Here is an 18,586-nt window from a genome sequence, read left to right on the forward strand (position 1 = left end):
ACCACTGTAAACAGCAGAAATAGTCACTTTCTTTCTTCCTCTGCTCCGTGCCGAGGAAGAATGAAAGTGAAACTTCGTAGCACCAGGCGTCATCACATGACCCTGTGCTACGATGGCAACCACCGAACGTCACGTGATCACTCACGTGATGTCCGGAGGGGGCGGCGGTAAGAAAAAAAGATGGCCGCGCGCATATAGATCTCGCTGCCAGACTTTGGCAGCGAGATCTAAGGGGTTAATGTTCCGGGTGGAATGCGATTCCACTCGGAACATGTAGGCACACATGTCAGCTGTTGAAAACAGCTGATATGTGTGCCGATCCACGCCGCCTGCCCGCGGCAGGGGGCGGGGCTTACCGGGACACGATCCATGACGGATATATCCGTCCATGGTCGTGAAAGGGTTAAGGCTATGTTCACACATTCAGTACTTGGCCAGTTTTTTTTACATCCGTGTTTTGTAAGCCACAACCAGGAGTGGGTGAAAATGTTTGTGGCTCCCGTATTTCTATTCCACTTTTCTTCTGACTGTTGCACTCCTAATTTTGGCTTATAAATACGGAGGTAAAATACTGACCAAATGCTGAACTTGTGAATGTGGCGTTATAGTGTACTTCTATAGATTTATTAGCCGCCCCCCCTCTTATCACAATACCAGTTGTGTATAAATCATTTTATTCTTTTGAATAGCAAGATATACACAAAGCATCTCTTGAACCTATACCATTTTCTGGGATGGCACTGTTTTCATCCCTTTACTATATTCTTCTGAGTAAGCAAAGCACTTTTAGGTCTAAATGTGGGATAGAGCTGATCTCCAGCATTACATTTGTGTGACAGGAGCTGTGCAGTCATCATTATTACCTGTGATACTAGCTTCTGGTTTTCCTCTCTGGATGACTTGACTCCTACAGTCCATGCAGTGTCATCACACAGAAATTTCTTTTGACAGATGTGACAAAATAGATGTTTAGTGCTGCTAAATACTCTACTTTCCTCATTGAAACACATGCACTCAGGGCCGAGCCCCAGACCTTTACCTGTACGGGAGAGTCGAGAGAGATAGCTGTTGGTTGATCTATTGCTTTAAATGCATTTACACTAGAAATGTTATAAATTAATTGTCTTGATTTCTTTTAAACTATTGTGAGTAAACAAAATTCTAAAATGCATTATTGTTCTTGGGAGCAAAAAGACTGCACATATATGCCCTCTGAATTAATACTTGTTAACCTCAATTGTGTTCTGTCTTAGTCGGTCTCCAAGGCATGAAAAGAAAAAGAAGGTTCGTAAATATTGGGATGTTCCACCTCCTGGCTTTGAGCACATCACCCCTATACAGTATAAAGCCATGCAAGGTAATTGTCTTTATAAGCATTAGCATGTTAAATGGCCTTGTTGGAAGCTACTAATCTGCAGGTGGAAAAAAGCAAGGCTTAACTATGCCTATATACAGATTAATATTATGGCTTTTGGAGCAAGGGGAAGAAGCAAGAGCACAAAAATTCTTGAGTCCTTCAGGCATTAATATAATGGGTATATAAATACAATTTGTGATGCCTCGCATTAATGTAGCATTCCTTGAATTTTGTTTCAACAGCTGCTGGTCAAATTCCTGCTACAGCACTGCTTCCAACGATGACACCTGATGGTCTAGCTGTTACTCCAACACCAGTGCCTGTTGTGGGTAGTCAGATGACAAGACAGGCCCGTCGTCTTTATGTTGGAAATATTCCCTTTGGAATTACTGAGGTACTAAGATTTCTTCAATAAATGTTAAATTCTCATTTCTCTGTAATAATGAATTTATCCTAAATGAAATATTTACCTTGCAACAAATTTATGCTTGAGTTTTGGGATTTTTTTTTTCTTTAAAATCTTAAGGTATCCAGGCTTTTGTTAGGTTTTATCTGATTTGCGTCAAGTCACCTGTGTTTGCCAAATTTAACACATGGTGCTGCAAAGTATTCACTAAGAATGTGCTAATACATTGTATGTTATTTGGAAGAAAGTTTCACAGGTAAGTTTGAAAATATAAAGTTCATCCAGATACACTTATTAGCTATATTTATTGCAAGGGACACATTTTTTTTTTTTTTTTTTTTTTTTTTTTTTTTTACTTCTGGAAATGGTAACCGTTTTAGACAAAGGAAAGAAGTCCCCCTGGCCCCGCAAACTGTATGTATTGCCTGTTTCAAAGTTTGACCAAATTATACTGCGGTTAGTTTGGGGTTTACAGAAATTAGTAATTGGTCTTTGTAAACTTTTTGTTAAGCAAACTTTGAATAAAACCCTTTCCATTTGAAAAAAAACAAGATCAAAGAGTTGTTTCCATTTCTTTTTAAAGTGAAAATTGTGGGGCTGAAATCCCTTCGTAGCAAAATAAGTTTGCTACCATCATGAAAGGCAAGTAGGACATTCTAGATCTTACAAATGCTCTTTTTTTTTTTTCACTAGTAACATGTACATCAAGTTCTTTGTTTTTGTTTTTTTTTTCCCCCCCTCCTATCACAGGAAGCAATGATGGATTTTTTCAATGCCCAGATGCGTCTTGGCGGATTAACGCAGGCTCCCGGAAATCCAGTCCTTGCTGTCCAGATTAACCAGGATAAAAACTTTGCCTTTTTAGAGGTTAGTGAAAATTGTGTAGATATCTGCAAAACTTTTGTAATGTTTTTTGGTAAAACTAGAATGCTGATTTTTATTGCAGCCACTATTATTTACTAGAAATAGGCCCAATGCTATCGCATCGGGAGTGCGCTGAAATGAACGTCTATGCTTGGTGGTGCTGACAGGAGCAGTGGACATGTCATACTGTTTGCGCTTTCCAATATATCTGTATGTCATCCCTCAGCATTTGTGTATTGTATGTGTTGCGGCATTTGACCTCTTTAACCACTGTGCACGGTCTCTTCCTTGTTGTGTGCTGTATATTGGTATCTGGTGTTTCTTGAGGTGTGTGTGTGTGTGTGTGTGTGTGTGTGTGTGTGTGTGTGTGTGTCCAGCACTGCTGTCTCCTGCTCCTGACCGCTGCTCATTACTCAATGAATATTCACTGCACTGAAGAGCTGGAAACAGGAGCAGCGCTGGGGACTTCCGTGCCGGGGACAGCTAAATATCCAGCTGTGTGTGTCTGTATTGAGTGTATACATGCATTGCATGTGGGAAGAGCGGTAATGTCACTGCTACTTGCACCCGCGCACTTTGTGCCCGCAAGCTGTTGTAACGTGGATGTCACTTACAAAGGTGCAGTTCGAACTGCAACTGACGGTGCCGCGGTGCATGCCGGAATAGGGTTACAGACACAACTGGCAATTATGTATATAGATTGTTTTATTTTTTTATGTTTATTTTTTTATTTAGTTCCGTTCAGTTGATGAAACAACACAGGCAATGGCTTTTGATGGAATTATTTTTCAAGGACAGTCATTAAAGATTCGCCGCCCACATGATTACCAGCCTTTGCCTGGCATGTCTGAAAACCCATCTGTATATGTTCCAGGTAAACTTCCAAGATTTTTATGTCTATTAACAGGTGAAAAAGTAATTTTTTTTTTCTTCAATACAAATAGTGAAATGCATAGTCGAGTCATTACAAACTGATCGATTTCAAATGTTCGTTTCTGTTAATGTTGATTATGCCTTACAGCCAATGAAAACCCAAATATGTCGTTATCTCAGAAAATTAGAATAATTACCATAAAACACCTGCAAAGGCTTCCTAAGTGTTTAAAGTGGTCCCTTAGTTTGGTTCAGTATGCTACATAACCATGGGGGGGAAGACTGCTGACTTGATAGATGTCCAGAAGGCAGTCATTCACAACACACGGGAGGGTAAGCCACAAAAGGTAATTGCTAAAGAAGCTGGTTGTTCAGTCTCTGCGCTCATTAGCCTGTCTTAAAGAATCTTTATCAGAAGAGCTGTGGAAAAAAGCGCAAATAGGGTCTTATCTGGTAGACAAGTGGGTATAATGAGAAAGGCAGGTACTCGCCTCTTTCAGTTGTGACGGGCACAACTCCTTAAAGGCATCAAATAAATGGATGTATGGATTGATCAGCCGCAGCCCCGATGGAACAAATACGGATCACTGGGTGGGTGGTGAGAAACGGGTTCTATCCTGCGCTAAAAACCACAATTTCAGGAGATGTGATGGGATTCTTTCCTTTATTTTCACAAGTCAACGCGTTTCAAAGGCATCACCGCCTTCATCAGGACAGCAGAAGTAGAAAGAACCTGCAGCAAAAAAGAAATCAGGCTGGCATAGAACAAATATCCACAGAGACCACTAGTAACATATTCAACTTTTCTAGTTATCTCGATAAATGGGAAACTTCAGTGCTTCATAAAGGCCTTTCTTTTTGTCCCTCCTATAGGTTGAAAGACTTTGATGTTTTTTTGGACGTACAAAACTACATCAGGAAATTGACGTTAAAGACCTTTTTTATTAAATAATAACACTCCTCCTATTCATAATACTACTATTCCCACTCCCCTAGCAGACTACCCCCCCCACCCCATTTCTTCACACTAAGGTCAAGCCCAAATCCAAATTTTACCCCACGGGGAGCAAAGGACATCACGTCAAAACCTTTAGTGACTTGGTTTTAACAGATCTGAAAGAGATCATGAACACCAAAAGAGGGATACAGCACAATCTCAATAAAAAAAAAGAATGATTAGCATTAAAAAACCTAAAAGAAAACCGGGATATTGTGGTAAGATCTGCCGATAAGGGAGGAGGCATAGTCATCCAGAATAGAGGTGACTATATTAAAGAAGCACTCAGGATATTGTCCGACCCCACCTATTATACAGTTGAATGGGTTAACTACGAGTTGGCTGTAACAGCTTACAAAAACATGGTACAGAGAGCCATCGATAATAATATACTTGATTCATCCGAAAAAGTTTTTACAAGCCAACAATTTCAACATAGCATTTTTTTTACCATCTGCCAAAGCTGCACAAAAACACTCTCAATTCCCCCAGGGCGACCCATAATATCGGGCATAAATTCTCTAACAGCTAGTATAGCGGCATACGTTGATCAATTGCTGCAACCACAAGTGTTGAAGCTTAATAGCTACCACAGAGACTCCTCACATCTTATAGACATCATCAAAGACATTCCCTGGAAACACTCCTATCTTTTTGTCACCATTGATGTAGCTGCACTATATTCAAATATTGCACATGACTTGAGTCTCTTTAGTTTATCGTACTTCCTCAAAGAAGATAATAGATTCCCTGATCTGCAAAATAAATTTCTCATTGAGGCTGAGTTTTATACTACATAACAATTACTTTACTTTTTCTGACCACTTATACCACCAACGACAGGGCACAGCGATGGGCTCGAAAGCAGCTTGCTCTTACGCAAATCTATTCATGGGGCTGTTTTGAAATCCTCCACATATTCGATGGGGACCACATTAATGGTATAGTCGTCTATAAAAGATTTATAGACTTATTCTTTATATGGGATAATGAGCTCAGTGATCTTTTTCTGGTTTCACTAAAAAACAATTCATGGGGCTTAGCATGAATGGTGGGCGTAAATTCTAAGACTATCCATTTTTTTGGATCTGACTATCTACCACCAGGATAATAAAATATATACTAAGACTTTTTTTCAAACAAGTTGACGCTAATAGCTATATCAATTTTAATCGCGAACACTATAGCAAATGGCTGCATAATATACCCATCATCCAGTACAAAAGAATAAGGAGAAATTGCACTACAGGGGTAGATTTCAAAGCCCAAGTAGACATCCTGAGAAACCGCTTTCTGGAGAAAAAATAGCCTAAACATTTGATCAAAAAAGCATATAACACCACTAAGTCCTTTGAGCAAACGGACCTCCTCACCTCCAAGAGATCCCTACAGCCGGCAAACATGACAGATAATAAGGATCAGATTAGGTTCTTTCTACTTCTGCTGTCCTGATGAAGAAGGCGGTGATGCCTTCGAAACGCGTTGACTTGTGAAAATAAAGGAAAGAATCCCATCACAGCTCCTGGAATTGTGGTTTTTAGCGCAGCATAGAACCAGTTTCTCACCACCCACCCAGTGATCCGTTAAAGAATCTTTAGAAATACTTTTTCTAAAGATCTTTTTATGTATGCTACTAGATACAGGGACTGTTAGGCAGGGATTAGCAATATAAACCCAGAACTGCTCGTGGTTCTGAGTGCCTATTGCACCATACAGGTTAACTTTTTAAATTCAAGCACCATTCCACCCAAGGCATATTGCTTAAGTAGAAATATCCATCGCTGACTGTTAATTCACTGTCCTAATTCACATAAAATATGCCCATGATTCAGTTGGGGTTATCCTGAATAATGGCTAAATGTCATGATTATTTTGGTTAGTTGGAAAAAGCAATTTTAGGTAGCAGTCTTTAATACCCTAGCCTTGGTTTATCATGTTTGGGGAGGTCAATTCTGCTTTATTTTCAAAAGGAATATCATATATTTCAGAACATGGGCAAATGGAGTTTCCTTGTTCTGTCATCTGAACTTTTTTTGCTCTTTAAAGGAAATTCTCACTAACTCATCTGCGGGGCTGTCCGGTCCGATGACTCCTATACTGGAATTGATCTAAGGTTTTCCTGGAATGTGAATCTTAGAATTGGGTGGTACAGTGCCTTGCGAAAGTATTTGGCCCCCTTGAATTTTTTAACCTTTTCCCACATTTCAGGCTTCAAACATAACAATTTTTATGCTATGGTGAAGAATCAATAAGTGGGACACAATTGTGAAGTTGAAACAAATTTATTGCTTATTTTTAATTTTTTTTTTAAAAAATAACTTAAAAATGGTGCGTGCAATATTATTCGGCCCCTTTAAGTTAATACTTTGTAGCGCCACCTTTGGCTGCGATTACAGCTGCAAGTCGCTTGGGGTATGTCTCTCAGTTCTGCACATCAAGAGACTGGGGAACAATTTCATTCTTCCTTTGCAAATAGCTCGAGTGAGTGAGGTTGGATGGAGGGTGTTTGTGAGCAGCAGTTTTCAGCTCTTTACTCGATTGGATTCGGGTCTGGACTTTGACTTGGCTATTCTAACACCTCGATACGTTTAATTATGAACCATTCCATTGTAGATTTCTTCGGCGCTCCATTGGGAGACCCAGACGATTGGGTGTATAGCTACTTCCTCCGGAGGCCACACAAAGTATTACACTAAAAAGTGTAAGGCCCCTCCCCTTCTGCATATACACCCCCCGTGGGATCACGGGCTGCTTCAGTTTTATGCTTTGTGCGAAGGAGGTCAGACATCCACGCATAGCTCCACTGTTTTTAGTCAGCAGCAGCTGCTGACTATGTCGGATGGAAGAAAAGTGGGCCCATATGGGGCCCCCAGCATGCTCCCTTCTCACCCCACTTTTGTCGGGTGTTTGTTAAGGTTGAGGTACCCATTGCGGGTACGGAGGCTGGAGCCCACATGCTGTTTTCCTTCCCCATCCCCCCTCAGGGCTCTGGGTGAAGTGGGATCTTACAGGTCTCCAGGCACTGAGACCGGGCTCCATCCACAGACCCAGAGAACCTGCTGGATATGGAGCTGAGTATCGTCAGGGACAGGGCCCTGCTACATTAAGGTACTCTGTGTCCCCGTACACATCGCGCACACACACACCAGCATTGCTGGGAGTGCTAGTGCGCCGGGGACAACAGCATCGTGCTATTATTCACGGCAGCTTTGCTGTGTGAATTTATGTATTGGGAACTGCCGCGCCGGGCCGCTGCTGGGTGTTTTTACACTGTGGCGCGGCTGGGACTTGTGGTGCGCCGGGGACTCCGCGCTGGCCGTGCACATAGGACGGCCGCGCTTATTACTCGAGTCCCCGGCTTTGCGGCCTAGTTTTTGTTTCGTTCCCGCCCCCAGCCCTGCCAGTCAGGGGAGAGGCGGGACGCTGTACAGAAAGTCAGCGTTGAGGGCTGGAGTCTGCTTTGCATTCTCCAGCCCCCTTCACTGGACACAGTGGGACGCCGGTTTCCCGCTCTTGCCTGGGGCACGCCCACGGCCCGCCCCTCGTCACACGAGCTGGAGAAGGACGCCGGCAGCCATTCCTGCAGTCCGAGCTGGAGAACGGAGACAAGCTCTGGGCAACCAGTCACAGGACTCTGGCGACCACACACCCGCTTATAGGCGGGCGGTAAGCAGCATCTGAAGTGCTGACCCCACTAATACCGTTGTGTCCATTTGTATTTTATGCTTACACTGCACTGTAGGTCGCTATTTTTGGCTATATGCCCTCTTAGATGGCGAGACAACAGCAGCAAAAAAGCAAGGGTGCTAAGGCACAGGCTTTCTATGCTGCTTGTATTGCATGTGCTGAAGTGTTCATTTGTACTTATGCTTGTATGCTATACATTGCACTGTACGGTCGCTATTCTTGGCTATATTCTCCTAGAATGGCTAGACTACAGCAGCAAAAAAGCAAAGGTGCTAAGGCACAGGTTTTCTAGGCTGCTTGTATTGCATGTGCTGAAGTGTTCATTTGTACTTATGCTTGTATGCTATACATTGCACTGTACGGTCGCTATTCTTGGCGATATTCTCCTAGATGGCTAGTCTACAGCAGCAATAAAGCAAGGGTGCCAAGGCACAGGCTTTCTAAGCTGCTCATATTGCATGTGCTGAAGTGCTCATTTGTACTTTATGCTTGTATGCTATACATTGCACTGTACGGTCGCTATTCTTGGCTATATGCTCCTAGATGGCTAGACTACAGCAGCAAAAAAGCAACACAGGCTTTCTATGCTGCTTTTACTGCATGTGATACTGTTCCACCGGCAGGTTCCACTGACCCCCGTTGTGTGCAATGCTCCCCTGTAGCACTTGGTCAGCCGGGGTCTCTACTAGAGGTGGCCAAAGGAACCACCTGTGAACCCTGTCCATGGACAGGGACGGTGTTGCAGTTTCGGCTGATAGATTGTCATGGGATAGTGACTTGCAGTCCAGACAGGCCATGGGCAATCTTGATTATTGCTCCCTGGCCACCCTCATTTGGAACAAAATCAGTGCTCCGGGGGGGTCCCAGGCATTCCAGGGTGAAGGCTCTGACGCGGACGACAGTCCCAGACAGCCTTAGCGAGCTCGCTGGGAGCGGCACTCGGCTTCATCACTAGTCAGGGTCACAGCAGAGGACTCTCTGTATGATGAGGCAGACGTCGCTGATCAGGACTTTGATCCTGACACCGCTCTCAATCCGGATACACCGGATGGTGACGCCATGGTGAATGATCTTATAGCGTCCAGCAATGGCATGTTGGATACTTCTCCCCCAGCTCCTTCAGTGGAGGAGTCAGCTTCCCAGCAGGAGAAATCCCATTTCAGTATCTCAAGCGTATATTGAGTACTTTTCTGGCCACGCTGACTTCAGAGAAGCAGTTCAGAATCACCACGCTTACCAGATAAGCGTTTCTCCAAATGTATTAAGGATACATGTTATCACTTTCCCCCTGACGTGGTCAGGCGCTGGACCCAGGGTCCAAAGGTGGATCCCCCAATCTCCAGGCTTGCGGCTAGATCCATAGTTGCAGTGGAGATGGGACTTCACTTAAAGATGCCATTGACAGACAGATGGACCTCTGGTTGAAATCTGTCTATGAAGCTATCGGCGTGTCGGTTGCTCCGGCATTCGCAGCCGTATGGGCACTCTAAGCTATGTCAGCTGGTCTTGCGCAGCTGGTCTTGAGCACAGGTACATCTGTGCCGCAGGTAGCGTCCTTATCCTCGCAATGTCTGCATTGCGACTTACCCTATTAATGCTGTCCGAGAGAGACAGTCGAGGTTTCGGTCCTTCCCAGGCTCGGGCAGGTCCAAATTGTCCTAGTCCAAAAGGGCTCAAAAGGCTCAGAGGGGCTCAGATTCCAGGCGGGCTCAATCACGCCCAAGGAAGGCAGCCAGAGGAACCGCTTCCAAGGCGGTCTCCTCATGACTTTAAGCTCTCTCTCTCCGCATCCGCGGTTGGTGGCAGACTCTCTCGCCTTGGCGACATTTAGCTGCCACAGGTCACAGACCGGTGGGTGAGAGACATTGTGTCTCACGTGTACAGGATAGAGTTCTGTTCTCGGCCTCCGGCTCGATTCTTCAGAACTTCCCCACCTACCCACCGAGCCGATGCTCTTCTGCAGGCAGAAGGAGTGGTATTTCCTGTTCCTCTTCAGGAACAAGACACGGTTTTTCCTCCAATCTGATTGTGGGGGACCTAAAACTGCTCAACAAGCACGTGAAGGCCAGGCGGTTCCGGATGGCATCCCTCCGCTCCGTCATTGCCTCAATGTCTCAAGGAGATTTCCTAGCATCAATAGACATCAGGATGCTTATCTCCACGTGCCGATTGCTCCAGAGCACCGGTGTTGGCTACGTTTCGTTATTGAAGACGAGCATCTTCAGTTCGTAGCCCTGCCCTTCGGTCTGGCGACAGCCCCACGGCTTTTCACCAAGTTCATGGCAGCAATGGGAGTAGTCCTGCACTCTCAGGGTCACTCTGTGATCCCTTACTTGGATGATCTACTTGTCAAGGCACCCTCTCAAGAGGCATGCCAACACAGCCTGAACGTGGCGCTGGAGACTCTCCAGAGTTTCGGGTGGATCATAAACCTTTCAAAGTTAGATCTGACACCGACCCAATCGCTGACATATCTTGGCATGGAGCTTCACACTCTCTCAGCGATAGTGCAGCTCCCGCTGAACATACAGCGTTCACTACAGACGGGGGTGCAGTCTCTCCTTCAAGGCCAGTCACACCCCTTAAGACGCCTCATGCAGAGGCAGTCCCTTTCGCGCAGTTTCATCTGCGTCCACTTCTATAGGACATTCTTCGCCAATGGGATGGGAAGTCGACGTCCCTAGACAGGAACGTACCCCTTTCTCAGACGGGCAAGGACTCTCTTCAGAGGAGTCCACCCTTCAGATCAATGTTCTGGAAATCTGGGCAGGGTATCTTGTCCTGCAAACCTTCCAGCAGAGGCTGGAAGGCAAACAGATCCGAATTCAGTCGGACAACTTCGCAGCGGTGGCATACATCAACCACCAAGGCGGAACACGCAGTCGCCAAGCCTCCCAGGAAGTCCGGCGGATTCTGATGTGGGTGGAAGACAGAGCATCCACCATATCAGCGGTTCACATCCCGGGCGTAGAAAACTGGGAAGCAGACTTCCTCAGTCGCCAGGGCATGGACGCAGGGGAATGGTCTCTGCACCCGGACGGGTTTCAAGAAATCTGTAGCCGCTGGGGGAGGCCGGACGTCGACCTACTGGCGTCTCGGCACAACAACAAGGGCCCGATTTTCATGGCGCGGTCTCACGATCAAAGAGCTCTGGCGGCAGGCGCCTTAGTTCAGGATTGGTCGCAGTTCCAGCTACCCTATGTGTTTCCCCCTCTGGCACTGTTGCCCAGAGGGCTACGCAAGATCAGCTCCGATTGCCGCCGCGCCATCCTCGTCGCCCCAGACTGGCCGAGGAGGTCGTGGTACCTGCATCTGTGGCATCTCACGGTCGGCCGACCGTGGGCACTACCAGACCGGCCAGAATTACTGTCCCAAGGGCCGTTTTTTCCATCTGAATTCTACAGCCCTGAACCTGACTGTGTGGCCATTGAGTCCTGGATCCTAGCGTCTTCAGGATTATCTCAAGACGTCATTGTCACCATAAGACGGGCTAGGAAGCCGACGTCTGCCAAGATCTACCACAAAACGTGGAAGATATTCTTATCTTAGTGCTCTGCTCAGGGAGTGTCTCCCTGGACATTTGCATTGCCTACTTTTCCTTCCTTCCTATATTCTGGTTTGGGAAAAGGTTTGTCGCTCGGCTCCCTTAACGGACGAGTCCCAGCGCTGTCTGTGTTCTTTCAGAAGCGCATAGTACGACTTCCTCAGGTACGCACGTCCCTGCAGGGGGTTTGTCACATCGTCCCTCCGTACAAGAGGCCGTTAGACCCATGGGATCTGAACAGGGTACTAATTGCTCTCCAGGAGCCGCCCTTTGAGCCTCTGAGGGATGTTTCACTTCTCGACTTTCACAGAAAGTGGCTTTTTTGGTAGCGGTCACGTGTCTTCAGAGAGTGTCCGAGCTAGCAGCGCGGTCATCCAAAGCTCCCTTCCTGGTGTTTCACCAAGACAAGGTAGTGCTGCGACTGATTCCGGGGGTTCTCCCTAAGGTGGTACCCCCCTTTTCATCTCAGTCAGGATATCTCATTACCTTCCTTTTGTCCTCATCCAGTTCATCGATTTGAATTGGATTTGCATTTGTTGGATCTGATGAGAGCGCTCAGAATCTACATTTCCCGCACGGCGCCCCTGCGCCGCTCGGATGCACTCTTTGTACTTGTCGCTGGTTAGCGCAAAGGGTCGCAGGCTTCCAAATCCACCCTGGCTCGATGGATCAAGGAACCAATTCTTGAAGCCTACCGTTCTGCTGGGCTTCCGGTTCCATCAGGGCTGAAGGCCCATTCTACCAGAGCCGTGGGTGCGTCCTGGACATTATGGCACCAGGCTACGGCTCAGCAGGTGTGCCAGGCGGCTACCTGGGCGAGTCTGCACACCTTCACCAAGCGTTATCAGGTGCATGCCTACGCTTAGGCGGATGCCAGCCTAAGTAGAAGAGTCCTGCAGGCGGCGGTTGCCTCCATGTAGGGAAGGGCTGTTTTTACAGTCCAAACTTGAGGTATTAATTTACCCACCCAGGGACTGCTTTTGGACGTCCCAATCGTCTGGGTCTCCCAATGGAGCGCCGAAGAAGAAGGGAATTTTGTTACTTACCGTAAATTCCTTTTCTTCTAGCTCCAATTGGGAGACCCAGCACCCGCCCCTGTTCCTTCGGGATTTTTGGTTGTTCGGGTACACATGTTGTTCATGTTGAATGGTTTCAGTTCTCCGATGTTCCTTCGGATTGAATTGTTTAACCAATTATTGGCTTTCCTCCTTCTTGCTTTTGCACTAAAACTGAAGCAGCCCGTGATCCCACGGGGGGTGTATATGCAGAAGGGGAGGGGCCTTACACTTTTTAGTGTAATACTTTGTGTGGCCTCCGGAGGCAGTAGCTATACACCCAATCGTCTGGGTCTCCCAATTGGAGCTAGAAGAAAAGGAATTTACGGTAAGTAACAAAATTCCCTTCTTTGCTTTGTTTGGGATCATTGTCTTGTTGAAAGACAAATCTCCGTCCCAGTCTCAGGTGTTTTGCAGACTCCAACAGGTTTTCTTCAAGAATGGTCCTGTATTTGGCTCCATCCATCTTCCTATCAATTTTAACCATCTTCCCTGTCCCTGCTGAGGAAAAGCAGGCCCAAACAATGATGCTGCCACCACCATGTTTGACAGTGGGGATGGTGTGTTCAGGGTGATGAGCTGTGTTGCTTTTACGCCAAACATATCGTAATAGTTCGATTTTTGGTTTTATCTGACCAGAGCACCTTCTTCTACAGGTTTGGTGTCTCTCCCAGGTGGCTTGTAGCAAACTTTAACCCCTTCACCACCCAGCCTATTTTGACCTTATTGACCTCACCATTTTGCACAATTCTGACCACTGTCCCTTTATGATATAACTCTGGAACGCTTCAACGGATCCTAGTGTAGTGATACTGAGATTTGTTTTTTGTGACATATTGTACTTCGTGAAAGTAAAAATTTAGGCCGATTATTTTTGCATTTATTTTTGAAAATTTTGTAAATTTGGCAAAAATTTAGCAATTTTCAAAATGTGAAATTTTATGCCCATAAATCAGATGTCACACAAAATAGTTACTAAACTTGTCCCACATGTCTACTTTACTTTACACAGCCCAATTTTGGAATCAATTTTTTTTTTTTGTTAGGAAGTTAGAAGGGGTCAAAGTTCATCAGTAATTTCTCAGTTTTCCAACAAAACTTACAATACATCTTTTTTAGGGACCACATCATATTTGTAGTTGCTTTGAGAGGCCTAGGTGACAGAAAATACCCAAAAGTGCCCCCCCCATTCTAAAAACTTCACCCTTTACTCTGCTCAAAACCATATCCAAGAAGTTTATTAACCCTTTAGGTGCTTCACAGGAATCAAAGCAATGTGGAAGGAAAAAAATGAAAATTTTACTTTTTGACACAAGTGTTACTTAAGCCATAAAAATTAGCATTTTCACAAGGGTATCAGGAAAAAATGCACCATAAAATTTATTGTGCAATTTCTCCTGAGTACACAGATACATATGTTTTCCACCACATATAAAAAGGTATGGGCGCACAGCAGGGCTCGGAAGGCAAGGAGCGCCATTTGACTTTTCAAATGCAAAATTGTCTGGAATCCTTAGCGGATGCCATGTTGCGTTTGGAGACCCCCCTGAGGTGCCAAAACAATGGACAAGTGATGCCATTTTGGAAACTAGAGCCCTCATGGAATTCATCTAGATGTTTAGTGAGCACTTTGAACGCCTGGAGGTTTCACAGAAGTTTATAATGTTGAGCCGTGAAAGTAAAAAATTTTACCACAAAATTATTTCAATCAGGTAGTTTTTGTGTTATTTTTCTTTCACAAGGGTATCAGGAAAAATTGCACCATAAAATTTATTGTGCAATGTCTCCTGAGTACACAGATATGTGGTGGAAAACAAATGTATGGGCGCACAACAGGGCTCGGAAGGCAAGGAGCGCCATTTGACCTTTTGAATGGAAAATTGGCTCCAAAAGTCAAATGGTGCTCGATGACCGGCCGAGTTTTGAACAGTCTATCAAAATTCGGGTCATCGAAGGGAAGGCTGTATGCATTGTCCCTAAAATGGAGAAACTTATGAACTGCCTCAAACAGTTTGTGGGTCATGACCATGCCAAATATTGGAGTCTGATCTAAAATATCAGTTCTCCTGTATTGGGGAATTTCTGGTTTCTTCACAATCCCCACGTGAAGGACCAGGCCCCAATATTTCATCATTTCTACTGGGTTAATGGGACTCAAAGTAGAATATTATGAATTGGGATTTTCGGCCAAAATTCCTGGGCATACAGGTTAATTTGCGCCACCATAAAGGCCCTGTCACACACAGATAAATCTTTGGCAGATCTGTGTTTGCAGTGAAATCATGGACATATTGTTCCATTTGTACACAGCCACAAACCTGGCACTGATTGTCCACAATTTCACTGCAACCACAGATCTGCCGCAGATTTATCTGTGTGTGTGACAGGGCCTGAAGACTGACAATTGACTCAGAGAAATAGACTTTGAAAGTCTTTTTCCTCTGAGGTTTGCAGTCTCTAACTGGATTCCTGATTAAGGAATGAAATCAGGAATCCGTGGAGCAAAATTTTCATGGCCTGGGGGGGGGGGTTAGTCCAGACAGGGGCACTAGTGCTAGGTTGGACATGACTAGCATTAGGTTGGGGGCTACTCACACTTGGCTGTGGGTCTTCCTCTTTTGCCTCCGGCTCTTCTTCCTCGGCCTCCGGCTCCAGACGATCTCTTGTCCTTCGACGTCTTCGTGGTGGCGAGTCTCTGTCGCTGGAGGAGGAAGACTGGGAGGAATAGATATTAGTGGGGCCCTCTCCCTCACTATCGGCTTCGGAGGGACGTGTGTGTGTGTGTGTGTGTGTGTGTGTGTGTGTGTGTGTGTGTGTGTGTGTGTGTGTGTGTGTGTGTGTGTGTGTGTGTTAAAAAAAAAAAACAAAACACCCCCTAAACTTTATTATAGTGTAGAAGTGTTTGGTGTAACTTTCTACTGCAGGAGGGGGCTGAGGAGATGCAGACGCCAGCAGCAGCAGGGGGCGCAATCACTGGGGCGCATGATCGCCGGGGCGGGAGATCCCTCCTGCCACCCGTCGTCCTGCTGCCCAGTGATCACCCCATTCTGCTGAACAGTGATTACCCCTCTCGCCCAGTGATCACCAGGGCGGGGGATTGATCACTGGCAGCAGCAGTCACACACACCAGCCGGGTGTCAGAAGCAGGGCACCGGCGGTGAGTGATCACAGGGAGCGGAGGTCGGTGTGTGTTGGGGGGTAGAATCTGACGCCGCGGGGGGTGGGGGTGGGATCGGAAGACAGCACAGAGGGGAGCAAAACTTACCAGATAGCTATTAGCGGCAGCAGGGGACCTCAATCTTCAGCATCGCCATCCACGGTCACAGGCCTAAAGGGGGAGGGCACCCACCGGTCACACCGCCCCTCCACATCTGATTGGAGGGATAGCATCACATGGACGCTATCTCCAATCAGATCGGGGGGGGATTAAACAGCATTCTCCCTGCTCCAGCCAATGGCTCATGATATTGCATCATCAGCCATGGCTGGATTGTAGTATTTCACAAAGTTTCATTGGTGAAATATTACAATCGTTCTGATTGGCTGTTGAAAGTGTCATTTTCACTTTCAATCAAAGCGATCGTAGTCATGGAAGGGGCAAAGCCACCCCCGGGCTCAACTAAAAGTCCTTACGTACCTGCTGTGCTGGTGACATTTCAGTGAACCCGGTCACCAGCGCTGCCTGAACGGAAACCCGACATGACACATACGGTGCTTCAAAGGTCGGGAAGACACAAGGTTTCATGACTCACATGGTGCGTCAATGATCGGGAAGAGGTTATACAACACTTTTTATGGATCTCTTTGAGAAATGGCTTTCTCCTTGCCACTCTTCCATAAAGGCCAGATTTGTGAAGTGTACGACTGATTGTTGTCCTATGGACAGACTCTACCACCTCAGGTGTAAAGCTCTGCAGTTCATCCAGAGTGATCATGGGCCTCTCGGCTGCATCTCTGATCAGACTTCTCCTTGTTTGAGATGAAAGTTTGGATAAACGGTCGGGTCTTGGTAGATTTGCAGTGGTATGATACTCTTTTCATTTCAATATGATCACTTGCACAGTACTCATTGGGATGTTTTAACGTTCTGGAAATCTTTTTGTAACCAAATCCGGCTTTAAACTTCTCCACAACAGTATCATGGACCTGCCTGTTGTGTTCCTTGGTCTTCATGATGCTATCTGCACTTTAAACAGAACACTGAGACTATCACAGAGCAGGTGCATTTATACGGAGACTTGATTACACACAGGTGGCTTATATTTATCATCATCACTCATTTAGAACAGCATTGGATCATTCAGAGATCCTCAATGAACTTCTGGAGTGAGTTTGCTGCACTGAAAGTAAAGGGGACAAATAATATTGCACGCCCCACTTTTCAGTTATTTATTTTTTTAAAAAGTTTAAAATAAGCAATAAATTTCGTTCAACTTCACAATTGTATCCCACTTTGTGTTGATTCTTCATCATAACATTAAAATTTTTCTTTGAAGCCTGAAATGTGGAAAAAGGTTGAAAAATTCAAGGGGGCCAAATCCTTTCGCAAGGTACTGTATATGAGTTGTACAGAATGCATCAGGTTGCCATATGTAAGTTTATGTAGTGTACATCAAGTTGTGCAATAAATTAGAATAAGGACTGGGTCAAACTGCCAAATAACACTGCCTATGATCACATCAAAATGTCTGGGCTGGCATCAGCTCTCCTGACCAGACAATGAGAGCTGCGTAGAAATACATGAAGCTGACATGATCAGGTAATGGTAGCCTCTGCCATTGCATGCACTGGAATGCAATGCGATTCTCTTCCATGTTATACAGTCGATTGACCCACAGTCTAAATTAGAAATAAATTGTTTCGTGGATAAGGGCTAGACCTTGAAACATTGATACACAGGCCAGGTTTATCGCGGGAGGTATCACATTGCCTAGTGGTGGTTTTTCCTATCCCCCTTCTTTGACAGTGAACACCTTTTTTTTTTTTTTTTTTTTTTTTCTTTCTTTGCGACCAACCTTTCTTTGCAAGTTTGAGAGAATTTACCAGGGAAATGTTGTTGCCTTTAATACAATACGAGCACCTTCAGTGCCGGAAGTACTTGGCCCTCGCCTTCCTGACTTCCAAATATTAGGGCCTTGATCATAATCTCCTGGAACTGAAGGGATGTGGCAATCTGGCCTGCACATCGTGATGGTGCATAAGCGTTATACATTGCAATCTACATGATGTGCAAAGCCATCTTTTGTACCAGTACTTCGCTTTTGCACGTAGCACTGGAGGGCTTGATCACCCCCCTTCCCCCTCCCACCCCCTTCTCCACCCCTTCCTGCCCTTCATGTTCTTATTGTACTCGAGGTCACAGTCTGGTTTGTGCACCTGTGTAGAGGTACCTCACACAGCTGTGGGGTGATGCTTTTATCATGTATTGTGGTCAAGACCAGGACATCCCTCTTGTACTTAACCACGAGCATGTTGTTGCTATATTGGGCTCAGTTCTCAACCTTTCTGAGCAACTGCCCAGTTAGCATCCTAGGGAGTCCTCTTTAATGTTTGCACACTACTACATGCTGCGGTAGCTCTGGCAAGAGAGTTGGAGTGGGATGCTGGTGTAAAAGTTCTATACATGAAGGTGACAACCTTGATCTAGTAGTGGGTGCACAAATTGCCTCAATTTCCCCACTCCCAGGATAAAGGGGCATTTAGGGCGTGGAATCCAGATGTCCTTCCCTTCATAAACCCTGAATCTGTGGGTATACCCTTAAATACATCCGCACAGCGTGTAGAGTTTAATTCCACATCCGGC

General features: G+C 45.6%; 1 protein-coding gene across 1 annotated transcript in view; it reads left to right on the top strand.

Annotated features, from left to right (window-relative positions):
- U2AF2 (U2 small nuclear RNA auxiliary factor 2) overlaps nt 1-18,586 on the top strand; it is a 212,022-nt gene that overhangs the window by 35,702 nt on the left and 157,734 nt on the right. Inside the window, exons 3-6 of the mRNA XM_075327678.1 lie at nt 1,254-1,357; nt 1,600-1,751; nt 2,514-2,630; nt 3,363-3,501. Coding sequence (XP_075183793.1) covers nt 1,254-1,357; nt 1,600-1,751; nt 2,514-2,630; nt 3,363-3,501 — 512 coding nt within the window. The remainder of the gene's footprint in view (nt 1-1,253; nt 1,358-1,599; nt 1,752-2,513; nt 2,631-3,362; nt 3,502-18,586) is intronic.

Source organism: Anomaloglossus baeobatrachus, chromosome 11, assembly GCF_048569485.1.
Source record: "Anomaloglossus baeobatrachus isolate aAnoBae1 chromosome 11, aAnoBae1.hap1, whole genome shotgun sequence".
Classification (NCBI taxonomy): Eukaryota; Metazoa; Chordata; class Amphibia; order Anura; family Aromobatidae; genus Anomaloglossus; species Anomaloglossus baeobatrachus.